The sequence below is a fragment of the Botrytis cinerea genome, chromosome 2, assembly GCF_000143535.2.
Source record: "Botrytis cinerea B05.10 chromosome 2, complete sequence".
In the NCBI taxonomy this organism is placed as follows: domain Eukaryota; kingdom Fungi; phylum Ascomycota; class Leotiomycetes; order Helotiales; family Sclerotiniaceae; genus Botrytis; species Botrytis cinerea.
The window spans coordinates 1,216,257-1,243,426 of record NC_037311.1 but is presented as its reverse complement, the minus strand read 5'-3'; the positions used below and the strand labels follow the sequence as shown (position 1 = coordinate 1,243,426).

Genomic DNA, 27,170 nt, shown 5'->3' with positions numbered 1-27,170 from the left:
TTGGCGCTGGTCCAAGAACTTTTGAATTCATTGTAGTGACACTGCCTTCTACATAATAGGTTGTGCAGTAATATTGTTCAAAATTCTGCAATACTTTATGGCTGCCAAAATATAGAGTCAGATTTCACCCCGCGCATAAATATGCTTTCGTGATTGCAAGAAGTTTTGTCACCATCTTGGTAACCGTAAGACAAGCACGCATACGAACTTTATACAATGAAAAACTTTGTTTGGAGCAATATGTACGGGTATTTTGTAATTCGGTCTTCAGCGCTTCTTTTCTTCGTTTTCCTTGTTGATCTTCTCATAATGTGCTACCAACTTCTCCATATCTCTAGCTCTGTGGCCTGCTGGGACATTCCATGGGGATCCTGTGTTAAATTGTCTGTAGCAAATTAGCTTCTAGAGCAGAGGGATCGGAGATATTGAGACCAACTCAGGGAATCTAAGATTGACATGTGCACTGCCCACATCACTTTGGAAAAGGTTGCGGTCGAAAGCAGCTTGCTCGAGCATAGAAACATGGAGCGCATTTCTTGCAGCCCACTTCTCTTTATAGTGTGAGTAGCTATCGATCAGCTTCGCGAGACCAGAAGGAGATCCGTCGGCGGATGGTTGGGCGTATTGGTAAACTCCAATCGAGATGGGAATAGCTGCGAGGACAAGGAAGAAGCCGGTCTATATCGTAATTAGTCGTGTGACTTATATAGGAGACAATCGAAAGCTCACTCCGAAAGACTCGTTTGTTGGGCCAGCATGATGATGCCCATGTTCTGTACTCGATCCAGCGAAGTGATGGACTTCATCACCAGTCTTTCCATGTTGTGCAGACGACCATCGTCGCGGAACTCGAGTAGACACTCTTCCAACTCGATCGGCAGATTGAACTGCCTTTCTCCTGAGCGCAAACATTTTGTCGTGTATTAATTGACGTTTAATATGTCATTCCTGGAGGTCGTTATGTTTGGATGTGCCTCCAAATGATGACCTTTGATGACTAATAGGGCCTCAGGCATTTGCTAGAAAGACCCCACAAAATTTCCTGATTGACCGGCGCGGCGAAACAACTAAATGATAAATCTGTACTTATTTGAATGCCACTTGTCCTTACGATGACTACAAATAACCCAGCAGGTCACCATCTTGTTCTCATTGATGCTTTAAATCTGGAAAGTGAATCAGAAGACTCAAATTCAGCAGAATCTCTTGCTTCATTAGAAAGTGATTCCGAAGAACGACCACCCGAGAAGATACTCGCTGAAATAGTGGGGAAGAACAACCACATCTGGTATCTCGTCAAGTGGAGAGATTGTCCTCTTTTATATTCCAGCTGGGAAGGAGAAGCGTGTTTTGAAAATTATCCTTGGGTTTTCGATCAGTGGCTAGTTAATAAGCAGGGCCAAAAAGAAGGAAAAATTCAGCCTTTTGACTTGCAAGCTTTCGATCAAGCCTGCAAGGACCTCGACCTAGCAGAGAGGCAACGAAGAATTCTGAGACGGTTCAGAAGAAAAGCTAAACGACTTCTATCGATTGTAGCTGATTGAATAGCTCATTCGAAAAGAGTTATTATTCTATTCGATATACATCTCATAATCAATTATAAATTAAAATGGTTAGTGTAGGAATACGCAGCATACTGGGCCTAGCATGGCTCAGTCTTCCAATATTTGCGAGGGCATTCTCGATGGATCCAGAAGCCTCGCCATCCGCAAATACCGAACTCATATGTCCTACAGACAACCAAGCTGAATGTTACCCTCGAATCTTTCAGCCAACGAGAGACTTCCAAATCATCAAGCCTGGACAAGACATTCCACCAGGCCTCCACGTTCGGCTAAATATATCTTCTGGCTTGAAGGAAGCTCGCTTAAATATTCCAATGGAAGGGGATGATGTCACGCTGGAGCTTGACATACCTACAGAACAAGCCATGGTCGTCGTTGAAGATGTCGAAGTTGAAACCTCGGAAGATCCCCAACCACCCTCAGACGCACCAGCCTACAGTGGCCATGGGAAGATACAGCCCCCACCACCCTCATCATCTGACTTTGAATCATTCCGAACGTCTCTTGCCTCATTGAAAGGGCAAGATGCTTCCCTCGACTCGGCTCTGATTTCTCTTTCGGAACTGTCACACGACATTTACTACGGATCTGAACTTATGGCCGATGAGGAGGCAGTTTCTGCCCTGATATGTCTCATGGCCATGGAGTCCTTGGGATCTGGAGATGAAAATGATCATTCAGCTTCCGCCATTCTCTCCGGCTCCCTACAAAACAATCCTACTGCCATCAGCTCCCTTTCCCTGTTTCACGATATCGTCATGAAACCTACTTGTCCTATCCTTCGTGAAATTGGATTAAGTCTTATTCCCGCACTCCAGAAAAAGCTGTCAGCCTCCACAACATCACCTTCATCTCTCAAATCTCAAATTTCAGCTCTCAGTGGCCTCTTGAAATCGCCAGAAATCCAAAAGTCTTTCCTTGAGCAAGATGGTACTTCATACCTACAGTCGGTCTTCTTGAAGTCTGGATCTCAATATGACGTCGTTCGAAAACGTATTGTACAGCTTCTGATGGACAATTTCCTAGATGAAAGCATGGGGGCGCGGCTGGGAGTTTGGCCGAAGATGGATGTAATCCAGAAGGGGAAGAAGGATTGCAATGGTGATGTTGTCAATGATGAATGCTGGGCTTGGTATGGAAAAGAGTTTTACGGAACGGAAGGTGGAAGAAAAGAATGGGTAAGCGAATTCTTGGAGAAGATAGGTCAAGGTAGTCAGGGTGGGGAGAGGGATAGGGAATTATAAATACAGATGTATTACACTCCTGTTTATGTATGACTTTATATACAAATTTTAATTTATGACCACTCCACTTCCAGAGGAACCATAGCTGGCAGTCTCATCATGACAAACAGTCACTTGTGCTGCATTGCATTGTGATGCAAGCTTTTCCTCCTAATGTGAAAGATATGCGAAGAAACCGGCTTTCTAGCCATCGGAAGTAAAAGGATAGGAAAAATATCACGATATACTCACTTTGGAAGTGACATCTAGCATACTCACGCCCCAGGCCACGCCATGTCTTGCGGCCAATTGATTCTGAGATTTCACAGAACTTTCGAACAGCTATACATGATAGGTTATAAAAGTCGAAGATGATTAGAGGATATCTCTAGAAATTCATCTTTAGTGTTTCAGATTATGGTTACAAGACAGGCTGCCTCCACCGCACTCAAGTAGGAATATTGTCTCTATCATCGCTGATCGTTGTTTGTTTCAGTGCAGAGCTCCTGGTGAGGAAGTTGACACTCGCACTCAATTGGATGTTCTGGACCGTGCCCATTCGATTCATGTGCCTGAGGCATCAAATGCGACATCATCACTTTTGGGTGGTGGTCAACTCCATTTTCGAGACTCTGTAATTTACAAGCTCTCTACGATATCGAACCTTACTTATCAGCTGCCAGTCTGCCAAAATGTTGTTCTTCAGGTGAGTGCGATCCCACAAACAGCTTTGGAGTTGCAGCAACTAATAATTCTCCTCTACAAATAGCTTCTTTAAAACCTTAGTAGATCACGAAGTTACGGTCGAGCTCAAAAATGATATTCAAATCAAGGGCATATTAAAGTCGGTAGACCAATACCTAAACATCAAGCTGGATGACATACAAGTGGTTGAGGAGCTGAAATACCCACATCTGGTCAGTAATTCAACATGGACGACAGCAACGCAATGAAATGCGACGGGCTCTGTGCTTCGAGTTTTGTGATGCTGATGATGCGCGCATAGTCATCGGTCAAGAATGTTTTCATAAGAGGAAGTGTCGTCAGATACGTACATCTTCCTGGCGGCGTGATTGACACAGCACTTTTGGAAGATGGTAGGTCTCTATATTGTCCGAATACTACGTGCGGAGACTAACGATCATTCATAGCTACTAGGAGAGAGGCTGCGCAACAGGCGACCAAAGGAAAATGAACGCATACACTTAGAGCGGAAGATAATAGTTGATGTGAATGCTTTTCCTTCGTGGGAAGAATATACGCTACAGATGATATTGAGAGGGCGGATGGGGAGAGGGGCTTGATCAACAGGATAGGCACTGCAATTGGCCAACTCAGACCATTCAATGTGTTAATGAAGATTTATGAGAAAGCAAATACGGAAAAGCAACTTTGGCAATACGTTGCTTCGAATTGCTTGGGTTGCAAGGAAAAAACATTAAAATCTCATAATTCACCCCAACTTTGCTGAAAGTCCCTCGAGAAAGACAACACAGACAGCTCGAGATGTATTATATAATGTGTGTTTGTGCTTCCATGAAATTCAAAAATCCAAGGGAATTTATTGGTTCTGCTGCCCCTCCAAATAAGTGAATATTTTGTCGCTTTGTGTCAGGTGATAGCGTGGACCGCGCACTACTTTTCGTGATTTCTTATCAGACCAACTCCAGATGAATCGCCTCTAGACAATCTATCTTTCTTCGGAAATACTTCTACAGGTTCAAGTAATCCGCCAATAACTTCTGGCCTATAGCAATTAATTTAAATCAAGTCGGGACTGCCTCATTTTTCAATGTCTTAGACAAAGCAGCGTCAGCCTTGCCCTCCACACTGCGCTGCACTGCATCTTGAAATACAAACGAGCAACCGCCGATGGCAAACGTTGACAGTTCACACTCCTGGTACCGCACAATTGTAAAACACTATGTTTCGGAACCCTCGAGAGAACTTAACTAAATCTACAGAATCCCATTTGAAACCCTCCACAGGTAGACCTCCTACGCCACCCGGCACTCCCTCAATTCCTCGACCGGTAATTACAATGGCCCCTCGAAGTACGAACAAACCGGCCACCCCGCGACCTGCCAAAAATTCCATTATGTCTGCTTTCGACAAGCAATCATCGAAGAAGAGTGCGACAGTAAAAACGCCAGTGAGAGCCAATGGCACCATCCTGAATTTCTTCAAGAAAGTAGACAACCCACTCAAAGACGATGACTCTCTTTTTGTAGCGCAAAGATCTGGCGTGGCATCACATTTTCCTCCTCGCGAACTCAGTCCAGGCCTGGATGAAGACGATTTGTACGGAGCTAGCGAAGAATTAATTGGTGAACGTTACAATGAGACCGAAAGGTCGGTCAAAAAGCGTAAACTTTCAAACAGTTCGAAAATTGAAGACTTCGAAACCAGTCTCACAACACCTTCAATACCAACTGAGCCATGTAGTCCTCCAGTCGAAAGTCCTTTGCCAGCTGAAAAATCGAAACCTGCAATCAGAGCACCACGTCGATCCGGGCCGTTCTTGGATGATTCCGATAGCGATGGAGAGTTCATGGAAGCCCCCAAGACTGAGAATCAAAAACAAGGACGAACACACGTAAAGGACAAGGAAAATGGAGATACTTTAAAGAATGGCATTGCAGGATTGAACATTGAGAAGGAGCCGATTGTCAAAGATGCCTCTGTCGTATCATCTACCGAGATACTCATACCTCTAGAAGGTAGCGTTTTCAAGCCCAGGAAGAAAGTTCCGGTTGCGAGAGCTCAAGCGAAATGGGAAGCATTACAGCCAAAAAGCACAAGGACCATATCATCATCGGAAGATGAGGAACCAGAAACGTTGAAAGGTTCAAAATACTTCGACGGCACGAGCAAAGAAAAACTAGAGTCGGAATCAGAGTACGAGGAGCCCGAAACAGTACAAGTCTCAAAAAAGGCTGGTAGCAAGGAAAAGAGCAAAGGAAAACGAAAACGGAAGAGCAATCCACTTCCAGAAGTTCCAGCCTTAAAGCAGGAGAATAAAAGTGTAGATACATGGGCAACCTTTGAGGATATGGGTGAATTTCCTGATGAAGATCTGAATGGTGAAGAATTTTTAGAGCGCAAATGGATGGAGGAACAAAACAACCTAGAGCCCGATGAAGCGCAGGAAGATGAAGATTCATTCAATGGATTCGACGACGATGATGGCTTTAATAGCAATGCAGGAGAAGGAAGTGTCTCCGCTTGTCCTCTGTGTGGTGCGGATTTGAGCAGTATTACTCCAAATCAAGCCTCAATGCATGTCAATGCGTGTTTAGATGGAAAACCCATACCTCTACCAACAAAAATCAAAGCAAAAGCAAATTCAGAATCAAGCGGTGCAAAAGTGGTAATGCCCGAAGTTGCTAGAAACCGTTTTGCCAGGAAAGCAGCAGTCCCAAGACCAGGACAGGTGAACCCAATTGATCTCAACAACGAGGGAGGATCTGCATTTTCCAAAATCATGTCAGGCCACGCAGAAGATGCTGCTTGGGCTAACGCTGCAGATAGTGAAAAGTCGTCTCGAGGAAAACCTGCATACCAGAGGACTTGCCCATTTTACAAGATCATGCCTGGGCTATTCATCTGCGTTGATGCATTCAGATATGGCGCAGTTAAAGGCTGTAATGCTTACTTCTTGAGTCACTTTCATAGCGATCATTACATTGGTCTAACTTCTACCTGGTCACACGGTCCTATATATTGCAGCAAAGTTACTGGCAATCTCGTCAAACAACAACTGAAAGTAGACCCAAAATGGGTTGTATCCATTGAGTTTGACGACAAGTTAGAAGTGCCCAATACACAGGGCGTTTCAGTAATAATGATTCCAGCTAACCACTGTCCTGGAAGCTCGCTTTTCCTCTTCGAGAAGACTACTGGTGGTGGCCAAAGGCCTAAAGTTCAACGCATTCTTCACTGTGGCGACTTTCGAGCTTGTCCGGCGCATATTGCCCATCCCCTTCTAATGCCTAACGTTGTTGACTCAGTCAATGGGAAGACCAAACAGCAAAAGATTGATGTCTGTTATCTTGATACTACATACTTGAATCCCAAATACTCATTCCCATCGCAAGACGACGTTGTAAAAGCTTGCGCAGATATGTGTGTCAGCCTCAGTAAAGAAAAGGCAGAAGAAAGTGATGCATGGGAGACAGTCAAGAGAGAAAGAGCAGGATCCAAGATGACCAATTTCATCAAACCTTCTCTAAAGATTGAGGCTGAGGACTCTGAAACCCCAGATACATCTTCTAAAAGCAAGGAGAAAGCTCGAGGCCGCTTACTTGTTGTTTGTGGTACCTACAGTATTGGCAAGGAACGCATCGTACTTGGTATAGCTCGCGCTCTAGATTGCAAAATTTATGCAACTCCCGGGAAAATGCGTATCTGTGCCGCTTTAGAAGATCCCGAACTTACAAGTCGCCTGACATCAGACCCTCGAGAGGCACAAATTCATATGCAGATGCTCATGGATTTACGGCCCGAAACTTTACAAGACTACCTTACTGGCTATAAGCCTCATTTCACACGTGTTGTGGGGTTTCGACCAAGTGGTTGGAGTTATAAGCCACCGAATTCTAGATTTGTAGATTCTCCGCCGATTCACACGATTCTTACTGCTGGAAATTGGAGATCGGAATACAACATGGGAGAGTTGGTACCGCAGAGAGGAAGTACAAAGGAAGCGCAATGTTTTGGAGTACCGTATTCTGAACATAGCAGTTTCAGGGAGTTGACGATGTTTGTTATGGGTTTAAGAATTGAAAAGGTGATTCCAACTGTCAATGTCGGTAGTGAAATTGGGAGAAAACGAATGAAGATGTGGATTGATAGGTGGCTTACGGAGAGGAGAAAACATGGGATACTGAGATTTGGAAATGGGAAGGAAGAGGGAATGGTTCAGTGGTAGAGGGCGGATTATTTGGATATTAAATAGCTTCTTCAAGATTTTAGTCCCAAGTTGAAGGGTCCCAGGATGAATTGTAGCAAGCTGTCTGATGTGTATTTTGGGCAGACCTCGACAAACAGTGCTTAGGTAAAAGTATAAGAGGTCAGAGGGATGAAGAATTGTAGTGGGTTACTTGGTTATGAATTAATGACAATGATAGATTAGATGATCTTGTGCACATTTAGTTGTGTGTATTTTTTGGCATTTGACTTTGCTGCCACAGGAATCATCAGCCTTTTCCCTCTTGCTTAAAGTGCTAAATCAATTAGGTATATTTTTGGTGATTAGGGGTAGCGAGCTCCTCTCACATCTCGAAGAGCCAATGAAAAAAATGCAACCACAATCTCTTTACGAGTATCTTGACTTCTTGGCCAACTTTTAGTTATATTCCGATCGATACAGGAGCTTTCATTCTTAGTACATACTACACAGTTGCGAGTTGAAGCTGATAATATTGTTTGGTAGTATTTCAATTACCTAGATATAACAAACTAGCTGGTAACATAATTTACGAAAAATACTAGATACAGTCGTTTCTATAATCACTGTTTACTATTAGTATTACTATTTATTAAATCCGAGTGATCAATGACTAACCATCTATCTATCTAGCTAACGTACATTTATCGAATTTCACAACTCCAACAACAATAACAATATAAAACTGTACATGATATTATACATAACCATTACCTATCTCCATTCCCGAATTGATGATATAAAAATCGGTCCCTTTCATAAAACTTCACCAAAAAAAAGATCACGAACCTAGGTACATACAACCCAGCAAGTTCCATTACCCGAAGCCTCGGGATCCCCCTTGTTTCTCACCCCTGTGTTTCTCCCAAATTTCCCCCCACACAGCCATCTCACGGCATATTTTCCCCATCTTTTGTGATGCCATGATTTTCGCTGCGGATTTTCAGGGTACGCCGCGATCGGCGGTCAGATGCATACAGATGATGGAATGATTGTCAGGAACTGCGTTGGGGATCCTGGTATTTATGGACCGTTTTGTTCGTTGGATTCGGGGGTTTCATGGGAATGGGTGATTAGGGGTATGGGGGTATGGGGATGGGTGGCTAGATGGATGGAGGGATGGATAGAGATAATGTGGATGAAATTTGGAATGATGGTGATGATGACGATGATGACGATGATGATGGCACGCATATGTATCATGTATTATGTACCTATGTACTATGTACTATGTACTATGTACTATTGATGTATGTATGTATGTATGTATGTATGTATGTATGTACCCTTGTCTGTTGATTTTTGGATGATTGATTATGTGTGGAATTCTGGTTTGAGCTTATAGACGATTTATTACTATAGCCACCTGGGTAGGTAGGGAGATACTAACTAGATGCGGGGTGATCAGATGAGAAATTCTAATTGCCAATTTCTATGCATATTTCTTCTCAGTACATGTATCGATACCCGTCAATCTATTCAATCGCCATCAATATGCATCTATAGCTACGCAGCAACTCCACATATCAAACGCAAGCAGGAAGCCAAAAAAGGGGGGGTTCTAATGACAAGTAGTCCCATGACCAATATTATAAATCATATATATACATGTATATTTGAAAAAGCTCTGATAAAGTGGGGGGGGGGGAGGGAAGGGGATTTTGTCTTAGGTGTCCGGTACGGAGTGTTGTGTCTTGACTCTTGGACCCCGTCTAGTCCGCCTCATTTGTCGATCGACCTAAACGTTTCAGGACATTTCTTGGGGTAACGTGGCGTGCATTGCATGGGAAGGTTGGGATGGAGTAATCGACGAGCTTACGAGCTTGCGAGCTTGCTTACCTATCTGTGATGTGCAGAGTGCTCGTAGGTCGGTGTGCTATGTATGTATGTATGTATGTATGTATGTAATATGTATGGCACGCGAGTCCAATTTGTGGGGTTGCAATTGGGAATGCGGATGTGGATATGGGGTGGTGGTCAGATGTCTCATGTGTGTGAAAAATGAGGGGAGCCGCAGGGAGCGAGGGGGGGCTCGAGAGGGAGGAATGAATGGAGGAAGAAAAAAATTGACATGTCAAATGAATTCCAATTCCAATTCCAATAGACAGACGGATGAGCACGATTTGGAATTGATTATAGAAATGCTCGACGGATCGAAAAGGAGGCTGAGCGATGCATCTCCCTGCGTACCGAGTTCGCTAACGGGCTAGCGCGCTCTCTAAGTGAGCGAGTGAGTAACAGAATGGAGAAAATATCTACCTCCGAGCTAGGTGTCTCCGTATGCGCGCGTCTTTGCCATGCCGAGGTTGAGCTAGCTACCTAGCTAGTATCGGAATGACTGGCGCTCTGGCGCTCTGGCGCTGTTCTTAGTACTCTACCCCGGATTTGTAGATACGTGATCATGTACGATTGGATGCGACGAAGAGACCGACTACAAGATAGAGATAGAGAACGAGAACGAGAGCAAGAAGAAAAAGACGAAGAAGAAGAAGAAGAGCATCAAAGACAAAAAAGCAAAACAAAAGCAGATGCAAATGCAAAAAAAGAAAAAAAAAGAAAAGAGGAATGAGTATGCCTTTACGATTGTTTCTACATGTCCTTTCTCCCTATCAATTTCTTGATCATATGCTCCATGTAGTCTAGTATAATCTCATATATACATACACATACACATAAACACAATCTTGCTTGCTTGCTTGCTTGCTTGCTTGCCTGCCTGCCTGCGTGAAATCTCTCCCCAACTCCCATCTCCATATTCCATCCTTCCCCCTCCCCCTCCCCCTCCCCCTCCCCCTCCAACTCCAACTCCAAACCCAATCCCAATCCCAACCCAATCCAACCTTTCATCTTAAACACCACCAAAAGAAAAAGAAACCCCAACCCCCAATCAAAAAAAGACCAACCAAAAAAAATCCCCCCTAAACAGGACCCCTAAAATCCACACCTCCCTCCCAAAATCGCCACATCCACATCCACATCATCAACATCAACCCAGCCAGACAGACATAATCCTAGTAATCCCAGCACTGCACTGCACCCTTACTGCACTAAACTACACTACACTACACTACACTATACTAACTACACCGGACCATCAACACAATAGAGTCAATCAATCAAATCTTCAACGTAGATCAGCATGCAGAGAAATCCAACAGAAGAAAGGGCGCAAATGCGGGATGCAGGATGTGCGCATTCTAGAAGTATAGGAGGCGACAAAGGAAAAGAAATTAGCACAACGTACTCAGGTTTCGATACTCAAGTCTCATAGGATGGACCATAGAAATCATAGGGGAAACTCTAGGAATGATTGTAAAAGGATGAATGAAAGAGGCTGCAAAATTTTCTCATCTAGTGTAAAAACATGACGACACTTCATCAAAGCCGATTTTATTCCTCACATACCATCAAATCACAACATAACCAACCAACCACATTACTTTGCATCACATAGCTCAAGAGATTATTTGCTTTGTATATTTTTCATTATTGTTGACTACTGTATTGGTGTATATACTCAATAGTTCGCCAATTTCTTTCTCTTCTCCTTTTCCTCCCTAGGCATGGCGTTTGCCAATTCGCATTATTGCGAAAATGCAGTGAGGTGTGCATTTATATAGTGTACTTGCGCACAACCCATGGTCCTCATCGTACAGTGTAAACCCAATTTTTTCCTCCTCGCCAAAAGACAAACCAGTCTCTCCTATACCCAGTGAAAGCCCATCCCCCCAATCGTTATGAATTTGCCCAAGCCCTTTATGTGTAACCCATTGCCAAAGTACAATCTTGGTCATCATCCCCAAGCCCTGACCCCATTAAGAGCAAAAACCGTTCCCAAGCCAAAAACGCCGACCAATCCCAATTGTGGTTCCTGAACCCGGTGTGTAAATGCAGCATCTATATGTGCTTTAATATTATGTACAAAAGTCGCCGTATATACGTCGACATTATATTTCGATCAATAATTGTATCGTGTGCATGAGTTGACCCTTGGAATGACAGTGAGACTTTCGAGAACCGTTGTGCGCTTCTGAAAATTAACGCCTCCATCCGACATTCCAGATGACATGTGCGATGTCCTTTGCTGTATTTACAGTATCGACAACTTTTCCAAAAAGTCCTTCAGATACAGCATCATCTTCGTCTTCTTCATAGGGCATAAACATGCCAGATGGCGTCCTTCTCATACCGGAAGGCTCCTCGTTACCGACAGAGTCCGAGGTGCTCAGACTGTGGAATCGATCTTGCGCAATGGATACGCTATCTTTTCTATGGGCAAAGGAATTGGGTGGTTGCCAATCGATATCATCATCGTCTTCATCATCACCTAGAAGCATTCTTGTTGAAGGTTTCGAAGGCTTCAATGTATCTTGAGAGGGTGACGGTGACAACTTTCCTCCGTGAAAAGAGCCACTGTGCTTCATGGCTGTTTCCTGGGGCTCGGGGGTGTCTGCTCGGTATTTGAGCGTTGTGGACGGTAACATTGCAATGGTTTTGCTGTCAGTCATGGAGTTGACTCTTGAAATTATCCTCTTCCTCATTGGTGGAAGTTGTCGTTTAGAAGTGCTTTTCTTCATCATGATAGCTCCATCATCGGAGTCACTATCGTCAAAGTCTTGGGTACTGTAGTCCAGCTCGTCGTCATCATCGCCCTTGACTTCCAAGGCTATACATTGCGATACTTGTTCATTAAAACTAATGTGTTTCTTTTCAGTACCAGGGGTGATTAGTCCTGACGAGGTAACCGACGAACGCATACTTAAATCAGTTTGTTCTGATTGTCTACTTGCAAATTCATAGGGAACGTAGTCAGATGAAGCTCTGATTATACCAGGGCGCGTGTCTCCAGATTGTTGTGCCTGGACTGCTGCTGCAGCTTGTTTGAGTAATGAAGATGATGACAGCGACCTCTGGAGCATGATTTCGGACATGCTTCGTTTCTTGAGAATTGGCTTCTTTTGCAAAAAGGAATTTGATTTCGATAGCCTGCTGCTGCTCACAGGAGAAGTATCTGGGGCGTTGAATGTGGTGGGTCCAGCTTGAAGTGGACCATATAGCCAGGTCACGTCACAATCCTTCAACCTACAGAATGTTAGTCATTTTTTCGATTTAATCTGTTCACAGTAGTAGGAGTGAAATCATGGAAACCTACCAATTAAGTGTTTCAGGCGAAACAGTCTTGAGTTTATATTTTGCCTTCATCCAAGTTCTCCACGAAGCATTTTCTAGTCGTTCATGATTAGAGTATTCACCCCCCTTTGACACAATAAGTTTCCACGATGCCCATATATCCTCTTCTTTCCAATTGTGTGATAAATAGTCAACGTGCCGCGAAGGTTTCGCTTGTAGTGCAGTGTCATCCTCGGCATGTGCTTGTGGTACTTCTGGGGACCCGGGTCGAGAGATTACAGAGGTATCATTTGAAATGGGTGAGACAGCATAGGAATCGCCGGTGTGTGGACTGGTCGGTGGCTCTAAATCTTCAATTTGATCGCAATATCCTGTATCTTCATAGGTGGGAAAGTACATTCGATCTTCATCGTCTGCATCGTCGCAATGATCGAGCGACAAGCTGCTAGCTGGTGTTGACGAGTATGAAGGAACGACAGAATCGGCATGTAGGGTTTGTGGAGACGACGGTGCCGAAGAGGCTGAGGAATTACTGGGTGAAATTACTGGGTTGAATTTTACGCTGTTTGATCGAGATAGGGACTGTGAATATGGCGACGGTTGTGTGACGAATTTGGGCTGGGAGTGTGATCGACGAAGAGGACTTGACGAAAAGTAGGAGTTTTCTTCCGAATTGAGGACGACCGCCATTTCTGCGATAATACCTTCCGGTAGAAGCGTTGGGGTAATTGGTGGCGGAGTGTGTGGTTTAAGGTCAGAACGACCTGTGGTTGAGATGGATGGGCTCCTCTTCGTTTGACTTCTGTACCGTTTCCAGATTTGCTGACTTTCGATTCCGTTGATTCAACGGTTGTATGATAGCTGTGGTGTCAATCATAAACCCGAGGACGTCCAAAATAGTGAGAGGTTGTTTGCGAAAGTATGTGTGGTTGGGCGTAGGTTGGTAGTTATTATAGTAGGCAGGATTGAGTTGCAGTCGGAACTCTCCACAATTGATGTTTCTGTCGATGGATTGACGCGAGCTGCAATTGATTTGGCGGTATTCCAAGGATACAGCAGGCTATCGATTGGAGAGGAAAACGGTTGCTTTGGTGTTTGTTTAGGTTTGGAGGTGATAAGAGAAACGAGTGAATGTGGAGAATGGGGGAATGGAGACTGGAGGGTGGAAGAGGGAAGAGGGAAGAGGGAAGAGGGAAGGTGGAAGATGGAGATTGGGAAGTGCAAGTGGAAGTGCAAAGTAGCGAAATGAGAAATGAGAAATTGATCGAGGTGACGGAGGAAAGCAAAGCAGAGCAAAGCAGGAGAGGATTGATTTGAGCAGAATTTATTAGTTGGAAAGTCTTTTTCTTTGGAGGAAGTTTATTCTTGTACTAGGGATAGCAGCGTAAGTAAAGACAAGAAAAGCAGAAGTTCTCGACCCTTGGAATTTAGGAACTTGGACGCTCATCAAGTGGCTTTGGTACGGAATTTTTCTAAATTGAAAAGTGGGTGGGAGGTGGAGAGTGCGTGGGTGGGCTGCGAATGGAATGAGTGGATGGGCGTGGAGTGAGGCGTGCGGCGTGGATCTAGTAACCGTCTGTGGGTTTTGATAATGCATCTGACGAGCGTGCGGGCGAGGGGGTGTGTGGAGCGAGGAGCGAGGCGTGAGGAGCACGAGGTGGTAAGGAACAGGCAGGAGTGATGTGACAGTTGATGTGAGTGATATGAGATGTGCCATGTACAAAGTACAGAGCGGTGTCGTACAGCGCAAGAACAAGTGCGAAGGAGCAGCAAAAGTGGCAGCCAGCTTCCAAGGTTGGCTGTGCGTTTGTCTGTTCGATTAGGCACTAACGAACCCAGTCAAGCCTTCTGTACAGTGCAGTGTACATGACGAAAGACGTTAGGTCTCTGTCTCGTGCCAAGAAAGGTTAGATCTGCTACATGGACGAGAGGACGCCGTTGATATATCATATGCCTAGGTCGGGAGGCTGTATCGCATCGACTGTCTACGGATGAGCAGGACTGAGAGAGAGCATCGAGCAATAGTAGGGTAGTGAGAGCTATTGCATACACTCTGCATCATCATCATCATCACCAGCATCATCACCATCGCCATTCACCCATTCACCTGCCTCCAATTGATTTCATTACTTAAGATTAGGTAGGTACATGATGATACATACGGCACCACCAAGATACAGCAACGCAAAATTACATACGTAACTACGACCTACGACCTACGACCTACGACCTACCCACCCACCTAGCACCTACACGTTCCAGAATTCCTTCTCTCTCACCACCTGACTTTCATTCCGCCCAATGAGGAAGCATCTATAAAGAAAGGAATGTTAATTTAAGATTACCAATTCCATGATGAATATTCGCATTCCCTATCCTAATCTTGTGGAATCTGAGACAGAGAACCCAAAGAAATCCGCTGTGTCAGAGCATTCCCCTCTGATATACCCAGATATCTCTCTTCTCGTGAACTTTTAGCTTTTGATTCCTCCGCAAGAACCTTGCCATCAGTCGGCTATAGGCCTAGGCACATACCTAATCCCCAATAGCATCAACTCTCTCCGTCGTTTTGTCTCTCGGGAGGTATGGACTCTAGCCAGAGGCTATCCTATAAGCTTTTTGATTCCTGGAGAAGAACCTTGGAGGACTGGGGAAACGAAACACTTTCAAACATTTATCATTTGATGTTGCTTCTTGATAGGTAGGATGGGCCAACAGACAGTCGCCTCGATACGAATCCAGTCTAGAGAGAGGGGGAGGTTGTCTCGATTGCTATCTAGGCCTGAGCGTTGTGAGCGAATTGATTCTCTCGGCCTTGTCCATTGTTTCTACGCAGTAGTAGCTTATCTATTAGATAGTCTCGTATAATAGCTAAGCTACCCATTGGGATGCTAGCAAAGCTGCTCTTTGATACATCGATCAATGTGTGGAATGAACACGTTTTGGGATGCTTTGTTACCTTCTGCGACACAGGCAAATTCCGGTAGATTACGTGTACTTGTGCTACACTGCAGCGACTCTACCCAACGAGTCTTGCTGAGTAAATTCTATACTTTGGACGCACATTGAACTACATGCTGATATCTCTCGTCTGCTTTTGCATCGCCCGCATAACCGCATCAAACCACTCACACTCCTCGCACCTCGAGACCTCTCACATTTTGCATCCTGGTATCTGACAGGTAAGAAAACGCCTATAGCGTTGTAGACGGGGACAGATCAATCGGACAGATCAATCCTTCCAGACCGATATGGTGGAAGCGCATGCTCATCCACGATCAACCACCAAGGATTCCATGTTCATTTGCTACCAGGTTGATGAGGTATCACCTCACTCTCAAATGCTTAATGCCGAACCGTTGCTACAATGATGGAAGCTCAATACCAGAAGATAATGAATCCGGCCGCTACCTCCTGCCTGCATCCCAACATACCAAGCTCACTAATCTCACTAGGCTGGCGCTCAAGATGAGGAGAACAACGACAGACAACATACACTTCAACTTACGAACCCGATTTCCCGAACCTAGAATTCTCCGTGGTTGTGCCCATCCGCCAATCACATCTCGTTGCTCATCACTCTGCGGGACAATGTGGGGATCATTGGAGACGAGCAACGCCGAAGACTCACTGGCTGCAGCAGTAGGCTGGTGGCTCGGAGAGAAAATTCTCGTTGCCATTGCCACTAAAAATGCCAATTACCCCATGAGGCGATGGCTCAGATTCAAGATAGCCCGGAACGACAGGTTAGTTTTCCAGTTCCTAGATCTCCCCTGGGAATATCAAAAAAGAATCCATGTTAAAACCTCTGATATTGCGAGTGTTTTGCCGAAGTTCAGTCTTATTTGGGGTCTGCTGTCTATAGCTACCAACCATGCTTCAACTGTCTCTTCGAGCAGCACAGCAAATATCAAGACAATGCTGTTTGGCCTCGATTGCTCCAAAATATATCAGACCTGTTAGAATCAAGGTTACCCCTTATTTCCTATTTCCAACTTGAAGAATGTACAGAAATGTCCAGCATTCTAGTCAAAGCTTGTTCCATGATGGGAAAAGTATGTTTTGGAGTAGTTAAGTGTATACGGTAGGTTATCCCAGAATTCACTCATACTAATTATATTCGCCGGAGTAGCTGGAGCAGCTGGAGTAGTTGGTCACGCAATAATCTTATCTCAGAATACTTCATTCGCTCGCTTTGACAGAAACCACATGCAATGGCTTTAGAGTGGCAGCATGTAAGAAGTTAGAATGTCGGCTATCTTCAAACTTGGCCTACACGTATATACCTAGGTCCATTGCTAAGGAATCAAAGTGCAAAGTATAATTCTTCGTTGGTCCGGAGAAATTGCCAACGTGGTTTCAAACAGTTCTGCTTCGTTGACTGTGTTGTAATCTTGGATTCAGACCGTTCTTTCCTGCTTCTCTCCACCACACGCTGCAAGTATATTGTCGGCATTGAGAGTTGATAATTTTAGATTGTTCCTTTCGGCGCTTCTTCTACAAATATGGGCCTAGAATTGACTGATAGGAAACCGAGCCCGACGGGAGATCGTCCATTTCCAACTTCCAAGAAATATGCAGCCTGTTAACTGCATCACCAAGGAGCCATCAATTTTACCTCGGGTTTGGCCGATGAAGTATTTCTCAGATCGTAGTTGTCCGAAAACAATCACATAGTAGTAGTTTCACTGCCGCATTGCTGTACACGAAGGTCAACGATGTCCATACCGAGCCGGTACGCATTGTTTTTTGCTGATGATCTGGACGTGCAACCCGTGCCGTCGACCAACTTGCGCTGTCATCTCTGCACAGCCCTACCCAAATATGGCATCTGCATGATCATTGACATCTATGAAGGATCCCCCGGGGCTTCTACCGCCCTCATATGTTTTGTCGGCCCCTTCGACATCAATCCATCTAACTATGGTGAAGCAAAATCAGGTTTCAATCGTTCTTTTCCACATGACTTAAACACTAGAGAAAGTTAATAGATATGTGGACACCTGTGAAGGGTTTAGAATTATCAACGTCTGGATCCCGATCAGGACGTCAAGAACAAGCATCAAACTTCCTGCAGCAAGTATTGAATGCTCAAGGTGATGAGAGCTCGATATGGAAATACGGAGTGAACATTGGACGGGCGTATACAACGTGCGGCACTTTGTCATATTAATAATCGCTTCATACAAGTCGTCAAACGCGAGTTGTATTTTTGAGTATTCGTAGTGACATACACACATTGATGATTGCACATCCCGCATTTCGAAAAAAAGTGGTTCTAAATTTAACAAGTCCCCTACAAAGCTTGAAAATTGGTTCTCAGCTACTCTATGGGCAGCTTGTACAAGCCACCGCGTGGACTCTCTGGATGTGATTTCTATACAAAGCACAACTTTACGCGTGCCGAGAAGTCTCTCTCTCATTACGTTCTACGATATACAGCTTATCAGTTTATCGGCTGTCCGTTAACGACGTCGACACAGCTGCAACTGACAATATCCAATGAGAAGAAGGAGAGGCGCCCAAACCTAAACTATAACGTCGTAGAAGCAGCTATATTCTTCCATTGGCATTTCAATGCATGTTCAGACACAACCTGACTCATATGCCCGAACATCTTTCGCCATCAGTCCGTCGGTGCAGCACATAGCCAGCAATCAGAAGTTGTGGTTATGTTTGGGGAGGGGCGAACAATCAACAGAACAGCTGACCTGGACGACTTTTCAAGAAAGACTGGATCTGAACAGGAGTCCCTAGCAAGTCCATAGTTGTGAATGAAAATTTCAACGGTTGTGCTGCAAGATGTCGGGAGCCCGGTAGATTTGAAAACTTATTTTTAAAATAGAAGAATTGCAGTTACATCCGCCCGATGATAATCTCAAAGTGGTATCCCGCACGCACAGCACAGTGAGGAAAGAGTTAAGAAGAATTTATCCGGCCGAATTGTGGAGTCTTGGGCCAAAATCTCATACAGTAGTGTAGTACGGAGGACATGGGCGACATGGCGCAAGTGTTTTCCGTCTCATTTCTATATACAGCGCGACAGAGTCGAGGGTCGAGGATTGAGGATTGAGGATTGAGGATTGAGGGCTGAAGCAGGGCATTCAATGGTTGCATGAACAGACTATCAAGGGTTCAGAGGGCCTCGACGAGTCCACGGTCAAGTGGGGGGTTCGGTTTGGGGGGTTTGAGCAATTGAACCAGTGAACCAGTGAGCCAGTGAGCCAGTGAACCATTGGCCAATCGATAAGTCGCTCAGAAGCTCAGAAGCGCAGAAGCCATCCACACCAAATGCAAGAGCAAGGTTTCGGATTCACCTATCTAGGTACTGTTTTTCCACAATTCAATCAATACCACCTTGATACCTTGATACCTTGGGTCCTCGGAGACTGTGTGAACTGCGCCGGTAGTGTGTACATTGTACGTAGTCGGGAGACAAGGCACATGAAGTAACTGCACTCACACGTATACACACCAGCATGTACGCCTTATCTTCCTCCTCTCCTCTCGCGTGATAAGAGTAAAATGGCTGTTATGGTGTCATCAAACATGACAATTGTGTGGATTAATCATTCCTGGTGATCTCCCCAACAAGCAGTAATGCCGTTCATAGCATAGCTTACACTCGAGCTCTCGACTATCTCAATTGCTGCAGTAGTAGCCAGCCTTTTCCATGCAGCTTCCACACTACAGCGAGGTAGTTGCCATTCATGATTCATGTGCTTTTGTGCTCTTGTGCTCTTGTTTACAATCGCAGACACCTGCCCATTGCGACCCCTCGCCCACACCGCGGATATATTCTGAGAGAATTAATCTAGATGGCCTCGCAACCCCAGCATATCAATCTGGGTGTCCTCATACCCCCAGTAGGCATATCAAGCCCGCGCTGATCTGCCCTTACCCGTCACACATCCATCATATGATAACGGGTTCGCTCTCTGCGCCGTGCTACGAACTCCTGGCAACGACACAATCAATATAAATCCCCTGGAACTCACCATGGTCGTGATTTGCAAAGACGTTGCACGCCAAATGTCTTGCATGCACGTTCACTCATTTGACATATACAGTACTGGAAAGAGTCTCTCCTGGATTTCGTATGTTTGTAGAGAGGAACTCATTTACACACCGCATGTGGTTTTAAGCAACCGACGACGCTTTCGGCAATCAGTCCCCTACCATGTGAGAGAGGTTTCTTGGAATGCAAGTGGCTTGCCTATCACATTTTGCTTTGATGGCTTGATAGATGTCAGTTTAAAAGGCAGTTCCTTCGGGTTTGTCCCTTTTACCCCACTGTCTGGAAGTAGTCACCCTCGCAATCAAAATCAAGCAGCACAATACCACCAAACGATCTCGAAACCACAAACTCAACACCAAGTATTCATACACAAACACAGTCCTCAAATATCTATACATGAAATGGAAGGTTCCAGCCCCCTCCCCCTCACCCCCTCAAATCTTATCTCTAATCTCCTCACATCAATATACCACCTTCATCCATCCACAGTCGTATCCCACCCCCCTCGTATCTTAACTTCTCCTCACATCATTCCCCAATCGTCCATCGTCGCATCGGGAACACTCGGAATGACACGTTATAGTACATGCATAAATTAATGACGGCGTAGTAATGGCGCGAAGCTTATGCAAGCCCTCTCTGTCTGATGCAAGCCGCGAAGTATCGCTGCAGCCACTTTCACATGATACGGGCTCTGGAGACGATGAACGTCGTTTCTGGGACCATCGTCCTCTTTCAGAACCGGACACGGATCTTCGGGATATAAGTTGGTTCATCTTGCTCAGATTCAATTGTCATCTGCATGGATTATCAAAAAAAGATCTGGGTATATGCATATCAATGTTCCATCGATTAGGAAAGCAACGTTTAACTTGCCAATTCCCATCAAGATTGAGTAGGTAGGTTCCAATAACCAAGTTTCTCTTTCTGTATGTGACCGCACCACTTATTTGATCATCTTCTGAGAAGTCAATGGGACTCTATCAAGCATCTCAGTGAAGTATCAAATACATCTCATCTATCACGGTGTGGTATCCCAACCCTACCTGCTTCAAGGGCTTTTCTTCAGGGGCTTTTCTCCAAGGGTCCTTATCTCAATACATCGTCTTCTCCTCGTCTATGTACAATGATGTACATGATACATCATACATGGTTCATGATACCATATCTTGCATCGGGCAAAAACAGCAGTCGAACATGTACCGAATAGACGAGCCAGGTACCTTGAATGTCACAACATACGGATATACAGGTACCTGTTTCCCCGGGTCCCAAATGAGATTGCGGACAGTGCAGATGCAGGACCGGGATGCCGAAGAATCGGATTTGGAAAATCCATTGATATTTTGCGGTCGTGGGAGGCATATCGCAATCTCTTTTGCTCTGGATGGAGTTACATATTCAATATTGGTCCGTCTACTCATCCCTATCCCTGTATACGATTCCGTAATCGACCCGTGAAAGGCTTTGGGTCCAGGAAATATCGAAGCCATAAGACACGTTCTCCAATAGAGCAATAGATGTCGAGATAAATTGCAAATACACGTGAAACACAACACACCACAACACAATACATCATACCATACCATACCTCACCATACCATACCAAATCATCCCACATCCACAATCCCACATCCACCCAAGAAAGATCACACAGAAGATCAAAACCGACAAAAGAAAGAAGGCAACAAATCAAGCCAAACCCTCAAAGAATACGAACAGCAAAGCCACACACACTGTATCTCCATGTCGTGCTCCCTCCACACTCCATAGCTATTTCACCTCCACTACATGCTATTCCGCACATGCATACCTAAAATACATACCGATCCATGCTTACATACCTACATGCTAATATACCTACATACATACATACATACATCTATACATACAATACCACCATGCACACACACACACACATAAAAACACACAAACAATATTCCCCATCTACACACCCACCCGAGCCATAACAAATGACTAACACCCCATCCATCCATCCATCCCACGCTGCCGAACACCCACACCGTTACACCAAGCGTCTACGCAGAAATAGTGGTCTGGCCATTCCCTCGCGTTTGATCTGTAGATTCCGGTTGGTGAGTGCAGGGAGGAAATCATGCAGTGCGATGTGACACGCGAAGTAGGTACATAGACTTGGTTTCGGACATTAAAAAATCTTAAAATGTACACTGCATGTCTTCTGTTGCATATGTACATATGTGTATGTTTTTAACCGAGAAGGCGTGGTCTAATAGTGTTATTGTTATTATAGGTAGGTGAGCAGTGCCCATTGTATATGTATATTTTTAACCGAGAAAGCGGGATATTGTTATTGTTATTGTAGGTAGGTGAGCAGTGCCCATTCCATTGTATTCAAGAGATGTAGCCTCTACGAGTCTGTAATAGTTTTTCTCTCTTTCTCTCGTTCGATTCTCATGCTAGACCCAGATATGTAGAGTCTCGATAGGTAGGTCGATGACCCATTTCCTAAAAATCTAACTCGCACAGCTAGTTCGCTATATTCAACTACCGTCTACCCCCTCCTCTCTCCAAAGGCTACCTCTTCTGGAATTCTGAAGCTAACACAGAACATTCTCTTCTTCGGTGCCACATCTCTCACATCCCAAACCTTGGTCTCATACTTATCGCCCTGCTCAATCTTCATACCCAATTTCTCGCTCACCCTTTCACAAATTTCTATATTAGCCGCCTCGTTATCTTCGTTCTTGGCCGCAAAACAATGGACATGCACCATTGGTAATTTTGTTTCGGTGTGTGGAGCAAACAGGTGTTGAGATTTATGATAGACGCCATGGAAAGAGGGAAGGAAATCTATGGCGGTGGCAGGGAGGTTCATTACGAAATGGGAGATGGTGTTGGGAATAGTGAGGATTTTGGGAGGTGGAGGTGGTTGACTTGACGGAGGAGCACTACGCGAGGGACGTTTTGGAGCGATAGTAATGGTGTTTTGGTTTGTGGCGGTGAGTTGGAGGATTTCGTCGGCGGCTTGGTGGATGAATTTGTGGCCGTCTTCGTTAAAGGGATGAACGAAATTTTCGACCTGAGAATCGTTAGTTACATGAGCTTTTGTGATTTTCAGTGAGATTGAAGAATGGTGTTTTGATCAGATTATAGCGCCTTGTCAAAGGCATTCTCATCAAATTAGTCCAACTTGTGGTTTATGTTGACCGTCGTGATATTGAATCATCATGAAAAAATGAGGCAAGATCTTCAGCAAAAGGGAGACATACCTTATTCCTAATGACCGCATCTTTCATAGCCTTATAACTATCCGGATTCAGATCGTTTGCCCACACAAAAACCCCTTTCTTTCCCGCTGGCAAGGCGAATGGACCCACCCCCGCCATAACGTCACAAACGACATCCCCAGGTTCAAAAAGATCCACCAGTCGCTTATGTTCCGTTTGCAATCTACTATTCCAATAAACTTTCGAGTAATCGAATCGGAACGTGCAATCCCCTTCGCGGATTTCAACATTCATGTTGTCTTCACCAGCGAGCACTTCGTACGAGAAAGTCCGATATTCAGACACGGTGCCCACGTCATCAATTTTGTTGATGACCGTACGAATGGTGGGATTTTTGTCCATAAGAACTGCCGCAACGAGAGATTTATATGGAAGATATTCATCGTGTAGGTTGAGATGGGCTGATACTGTTAGAGAAGTTCAGAAGATTGGAAAGAGGAGTATTACCAACATGCCCGACGATGGCGAAGCCGACTGGAATTTCTCCTTGGGCGTCTTCAGGAAGAATAGATTTCATGATATCGACTGTAAAGATTAATTCCTATAACTGCAATCGGAGACTAGAAAATGGCATACTATAATTCCAATGATCGTAACCCAAAGTCAAATCAAATGGGATGACTCCCAACTCCTGTGCCTTTACAGCTTCGTGTAAAATTGGACTCCAAGTGGTAGGATCTGCCAAATAAAATCAGAATCCCGTTCTGCACTCTTTGAGAAATCTGAGGTACTATACCATCATGTTTTACTTTAGGATTCAGAAGCAAACACTTTCCACCTTTCGCCGCAAAGTCTGGATCTGGATCCGATCGTATAGGCGCGACTCTATCTTCCAGCAACATTTCTTTGCTTTTCGTCAATTGCGATCGGCATTTCGATATAATTTTATTATTCATAAGTCTCGCTGCAGAAATTGATATTGTTTTGGAAAAAAGAGCACGATCGAGTACTCCCGCTGCGGAGCGCACAACGGGTGGGCGAAACAATGACATTTGGTCGTTAGATGTTATTGTAGATTTCTATATAAAATATCAGTAAAGCCATTTTTCAAAAGGAATGCATACAAACCTCCATAATTTCATATCGTTTTGTCATTTCTTGTGAAGGTTTTGATTTTGTGTGTAGGCGATTCATAATTTCGCACAAGGCTGAAGCGAGATATTTTAGATCATAAGCTAGTGATCAGGCTGCGCGAGGCTATGATCGAATCAGGTGGTGATGTCATGAAAGGCTATATTCATTGAGATTTCCCGACGCGTTGAGTGCTGTTGTGTAGCTCTATAAAGAATTGTATCTCAAAATGTCGACAGCGAAAAGAACGATAGATTCCTTCTTCAAACCGCCGGCAAAGAAACCACGAGTATCAGAATTGACAACAACAGAAGAAACGAAATCAACAAGAGAACTTTTGGTAAGTATCATACAACAAAACAGCTCCATTTTTGCCACTAATCGTCGAAGGAACGCGAATTCACGCGTCACTCAACGTATCCATTTCCAATACCATGTCTTCCTTCATCCATATCTTCGGAGCTGTCTTCGTTTCCATCTACGATTGGCAAAGAGATAAACGATCAAGCTGATCTCGATCTTCTTTACTTCGAGCCTTATATTCCCAAATATCTTGAACGTCAGGTGTTCCAATTTCTTCGTTCAGAATTGCCCTTTTACCGTGTAGAGTATGATATCAAGCGAGGAGGTATATCGACACATATCAAAACTCCAAGGTAGACCTTCCATTTTCTGAATGCAAGTCAATCACTAAGACTCGAGAAGGTGGACCACGGTATTCGGTCTCGATGAAACATCTAAGTTCAATGACAATGGGGAACTTATTGATGCTAACAGCGGCAAGAAAATCGAGAAAGAGCGATGTTACACCAAATATCCACCTCGCCCAATCCCTAAATGTTTAGATGATTTACGACTTTCCACTGAAATGGCGACGGGCTGCAAGTTCAATTTCTGTCTTGTCAACTATTATGCATCTGGATCGGATTCGATCTCATATCAGTACGTCAACAGTACACAGGTTTTGCTGTCGTCCACATCTAATTCTATGCTCTGATCTCAAGGCCCACTTTTCCTCTTCACCAGATATACCGTTTTCATTTCCTAATGTAACTTCTGCTCCTCATTTTCCTTCAAAACGCTTCTTTGTTAGGACATACTGACTCTCCGACTTTCAACAGTAGTGACGATGAAAGGTTCTTGGGCCCATTGCCGGCTATTGCAAGTTACTCGCTTGGAGCCAGGAGAGATTTCCTCATGAAACATAAACCTATCCCGCCAAATGATAACGCCCCGCTTCCGCCGGAAACAAAACCTATCAAGCTGCCACTTGCAAGCGGGGATATGATATTGATGCGAGGTAGGACGCAGGCAAATTGGCTTCATTCTATCCCCAAGCGTACAGGGAAGAATGCTGATGATGGGGGGAGAATCAATATTACCTTTAGACGTGCTATGATAAAGGGTGGGACAGAGAACTACTATAATTATAATGTTGGCACTGGACCTGTGTATAAATGGGATGACATCCTAAAGGAAATGAGAATATGGAAAGAACTATGATTGGATTTATTAGAAGTAAACTTCACCCACCATCCGAATTTATATACTCTCTCATTGTAATGGAATCTAATCTATCTTCCGAACCTCATCTGTGCGTTACCATAATTATATAACGCTTGCAAGAAAACTTGATATCCAACTCCGTGATTATCTTGCACGTGGAAGATTTCTGTGAGTCGCAATTGCCATGGTGGATATCCGGATAGTTCGATCGTTGGTCCAAACAATATTAAGAGATTTGGCTCTCCCATGATGCTTTCCGTAATTTCGGCATCAATGAGCTCTTGGCTAATATCATTTGACTCAATTTTGCCTCGTTGAGACATCTCTGTTAGCGTTTTGGTCAAGTCAACCAATGAATCCCGGCCATCTTCATTCGAAAGAAGTAACACCGAAATATGCTGTAAAGAGCCAGGAAGTGTATCAGACGTCGACGTAGCTGATGAGGATTCCATGGATGGTACATGGGGAGCTCTCATAGACAACGCTGGATGATCTGGTCCAAAATATGAGGCCAATTTTCTCACTACTGCTCGATGCGTTGCTGGTATATAACCTTTAAGGATTCCTGCACTCCATCATTAGCACGCCTCCAATCATATCCTTCTTTCCATAATACAATCACATACCAGTCTTTTCATACACCGACAACATTGGAATTCCTACGCATGCACACCATGCTGTGATCTCTGCTACCTCATCGACTAGAGCCTCTAACCCCGCCCCTCCTCTTGCACCGTCTTCCAGATTCAATATGACACTGACATGCTCGGGTAATCTCTCTAGCCCCTTTACATCCTTCTGTATCAATCCTGGCGTCCGATGATGGTAAAATAAGATCGCAAATATGCGATCCTTAACCGCATGATATGCTTGCCTCAATCTAACATATAACGAGAATACTGCATGCACAACAGCGTATACTAATCCGTGCAATTGGAAACGAAAGAAATTGCGAATGCCAAGATGAGAGCGGGATTTGGGAGATGACGACTTGGACTTGGACTTCGATTTAGATCTACTTTGGCTTTTGATTGATGAAGTTCGCGAGGGTAGATCGGAAGGGAGCAATGGCTAAAATATAATTATAGCGTCAATGTGTGGACGAGTGAATTGAATGGGTACCTGCAGGTACACAACGACAGGGCGAAATCAAAACTTACCTCGATAAGCTTTCTTCGTTCTTCTGCCGTCAATAAGGTGTGACCACCTTTTGCATCTTCGCGGTACGCCTCAATTGCTTTAGATTTACTAGTCATGTTGATAGTGACACAAGAAGTGTAAAGAATCCCAAGTTAATGGATAGAAAATTGGGGAGCGAAGTGTCCTAAAATATCTCTAGAACATTTGAAAGGCTGGAATTCATTACGAGGCCACGATTTTTGATGGTCCACAGATCTTCAAGGTTCAAGCGAGGCTGACCTTTCCGCGCCTCCGACCCAT

At 44.4% G+C, this 27,170-nt stretch overlaps 9 protein-coding genes across 10 annotated transcripts; 5 read left to right on the top strand and 4 right to left on the bottom strand.

Moving 5' to 3' along the window:
- Window positions 1-7: 7 nt before the first annotated feature.
- On the bottom strand, window positions 8-1,008 carry BCIN_02g03450 (hypothetical protein). Its single transcript, XM_001553782.2, has 3 exons — window positions 730-1,008; window positions 437-678; window positions 8-385 (listed from the first exon to the last, which is right to left on the bottom strand). Exons 1-3 carry the CDS (start codon window positions 910-912, stop codon window positions 268-270), a joined length of 543 nt encoding a protein of 180 aa, XP_001553832.1. The 5' UTR covers window positions 913-1,008; the 3' UTR covers window positions 8-267.
- Window positions 1,009-1,044: 36 nt separating this feature from the next.
- BCIN_02g03440 (hypothetical protein) lies at window positions 1,045-1,616 on the top strand. Its single transcript, XM_024691252.1, has one exon. It carries the CDS (start codon window positions 1,095-1,097, stop codon window positions 1,542-1,544), a length of 450 nt encoding a protein of 149 aa, XP_024547022.1. The 5' UTR covers window positions 1,045-1,094; the 3' UTR covers window positions 1,545-1,616.
- On the top strand, window positions 1,578-2,891 carry BCIN_02g03430 (hypothetical protein). Its single transcript, XM_001553783.2, has one exon. It carries the CDS (start codon window positions 1,610-1,612, stop codon window positions 2,807-2,809), a length of 1,200 nt encoding a protein of 399 aa, XP_001553833.2. The 5' UTR covers window positions 1,578-1,609; the 3' UTR covers window positions 2,810-2,891.
- A 500-nt stretch (window positions 2,892-3,391) lies between these two features.
- On the top strand, window positions 3,392-4,372 carry Bclsm2. The gene is made up of 4 exons (XM_024691251.1): window positions 3,392-3,494; window positions 3,558-3,705; window positions 3,795-3,885; window positions 3,940-4,372. Exons 1-4 carry the CDS (start codon window positions 3,481-3,483, stop codon window positions 3,981-3,983), a joined length of 297 nt encoding a protein of 98 aa, XP_024547021.1. The 5' UTR covers window positions 3,392-3,480; the 3' UTR covers window positions 3,984-4,372.
- A 100-nt stretch (window positions 4,373-4,472) lies between these two features.
- Window positions 4,473-8,099, top strand: Bcpso2. Its single transcript, XM_001553785.2, has one exon. It carries the CDS (start codon window positions 4,713-4,715, stop codon window positions 7,716-7,718), a length of 3,006 nt encoding a protein of 1,001 aa, XP_001553835.2. The 5' UTR covers window positions 4,473-4,712; the 3' UTR covers window positions 7,719-8,099.
- A 3,079-nt stretch (window positions 8,100-11,178) lies between these two features.
- On the bottom strand, window positions 11,179-14,329 carry BCIN_02g03400 (hypothetical protein). The gene is made up of 2 exons (XM_024691250.1): window positions 12,889-14,329; window positions 11,179-12,818 (listed from the first exon to the last, which is right to left on the bottom strand). Exons 1-2 carry the CDS (start codon window positions 13,554-13,556, stop codon window positions 11,774-11,776), a joined length of 1,713 nt encoding a protein of 570 aa, XP_024547020.1. The 5' UTR covers window positions 13,557-14,329; the 3' UTR covers window positions 11,179-11,773.
- Window positions 14,330-22,128: 7,799 nt separating this feature from the next.
- Window positions 22,129-24,358, bottom strand: Bctrm5. The gene is made up of 6 exons (XM_024691249.1): window positions 24,222-24,358; window positions 23,890-24,172; window positions 23,730-23,831; window positions 23,601-23,678; window positions 23,136-23,554; window positions 22,129-22,945 (listed from the first exon to the last, which is right to left on the bottom strand). Exons 1-6 carry the CDS (start codon window positions 24,285-24,287, stop codon window positions 22,418-22,420), a joined length of 1,476 nt encoding a protein of 491 aa, XP_024547019.1. The 5' UTR covers window positions 24,288-24,358; the 3' UTR covers window positions 22,129-22,417.
- A 6-nt stretch (window positions 24,359-24,364) lies between these two features.
- On the top strand, window positions 24,365-25,781 carry BCIN_02g03380 (hypothetical protein; the record flags this gene model as incomplete). Of its 2 annotated transcripts, XM_024691248.1 has the most annotated exons (5): window positions 24,454-24,564; window positions 24,615-24,880; window positions 24,930-25,166; window positions 25,229-25,273; window positions 25,346-25,781. In XM_024691248.1, the coding sequence occupies 5 exons, from the start codon at window positions 24,454-24,456 to the stop codon at window positions 25,725-25,727; spliced, it is 1,041 nt and encodes a 346-aa protein (XP_024547017.1). In that variant the 3' UTR covers window positions 25,728-25,781. The 2 variants fall into 2 exon arrangements, with proteins under 2 accessions (XP_024547018.1, XP_024547017.1); XM_024691247.1 differs by lacking the exon at window positions 25,229-25,273 and having other exon boundaries at window positions 24,365-24,564.
- On the bottom strand, window positions 25,586-27,066 carry Bcnus1. The gene is made up of 4 exons (XM_024691246.1): window positions 26,891-27,066; window positions 26,357-26,801; window positions 25,758-26,295; window positions 25,586-25,645 (listed from the first exon to the last, which is right to left on the bottom strand). The coding sequence occupies exons 1-3, from the start codon at window positions 26,984-26,986 to the stop codon at window positions 25,799-25,801; spliced, it is 1,038 nt and encodes a 345-aa protein (XP_024547016.1). The 5' UTR covers window positions 26,987-27,066; the 3' UTR covers window positions 25,586-25,645; window positions 25,758-25,798.
- Window positions 27,067-27,170: the final 104 nt, after the last annotated feature.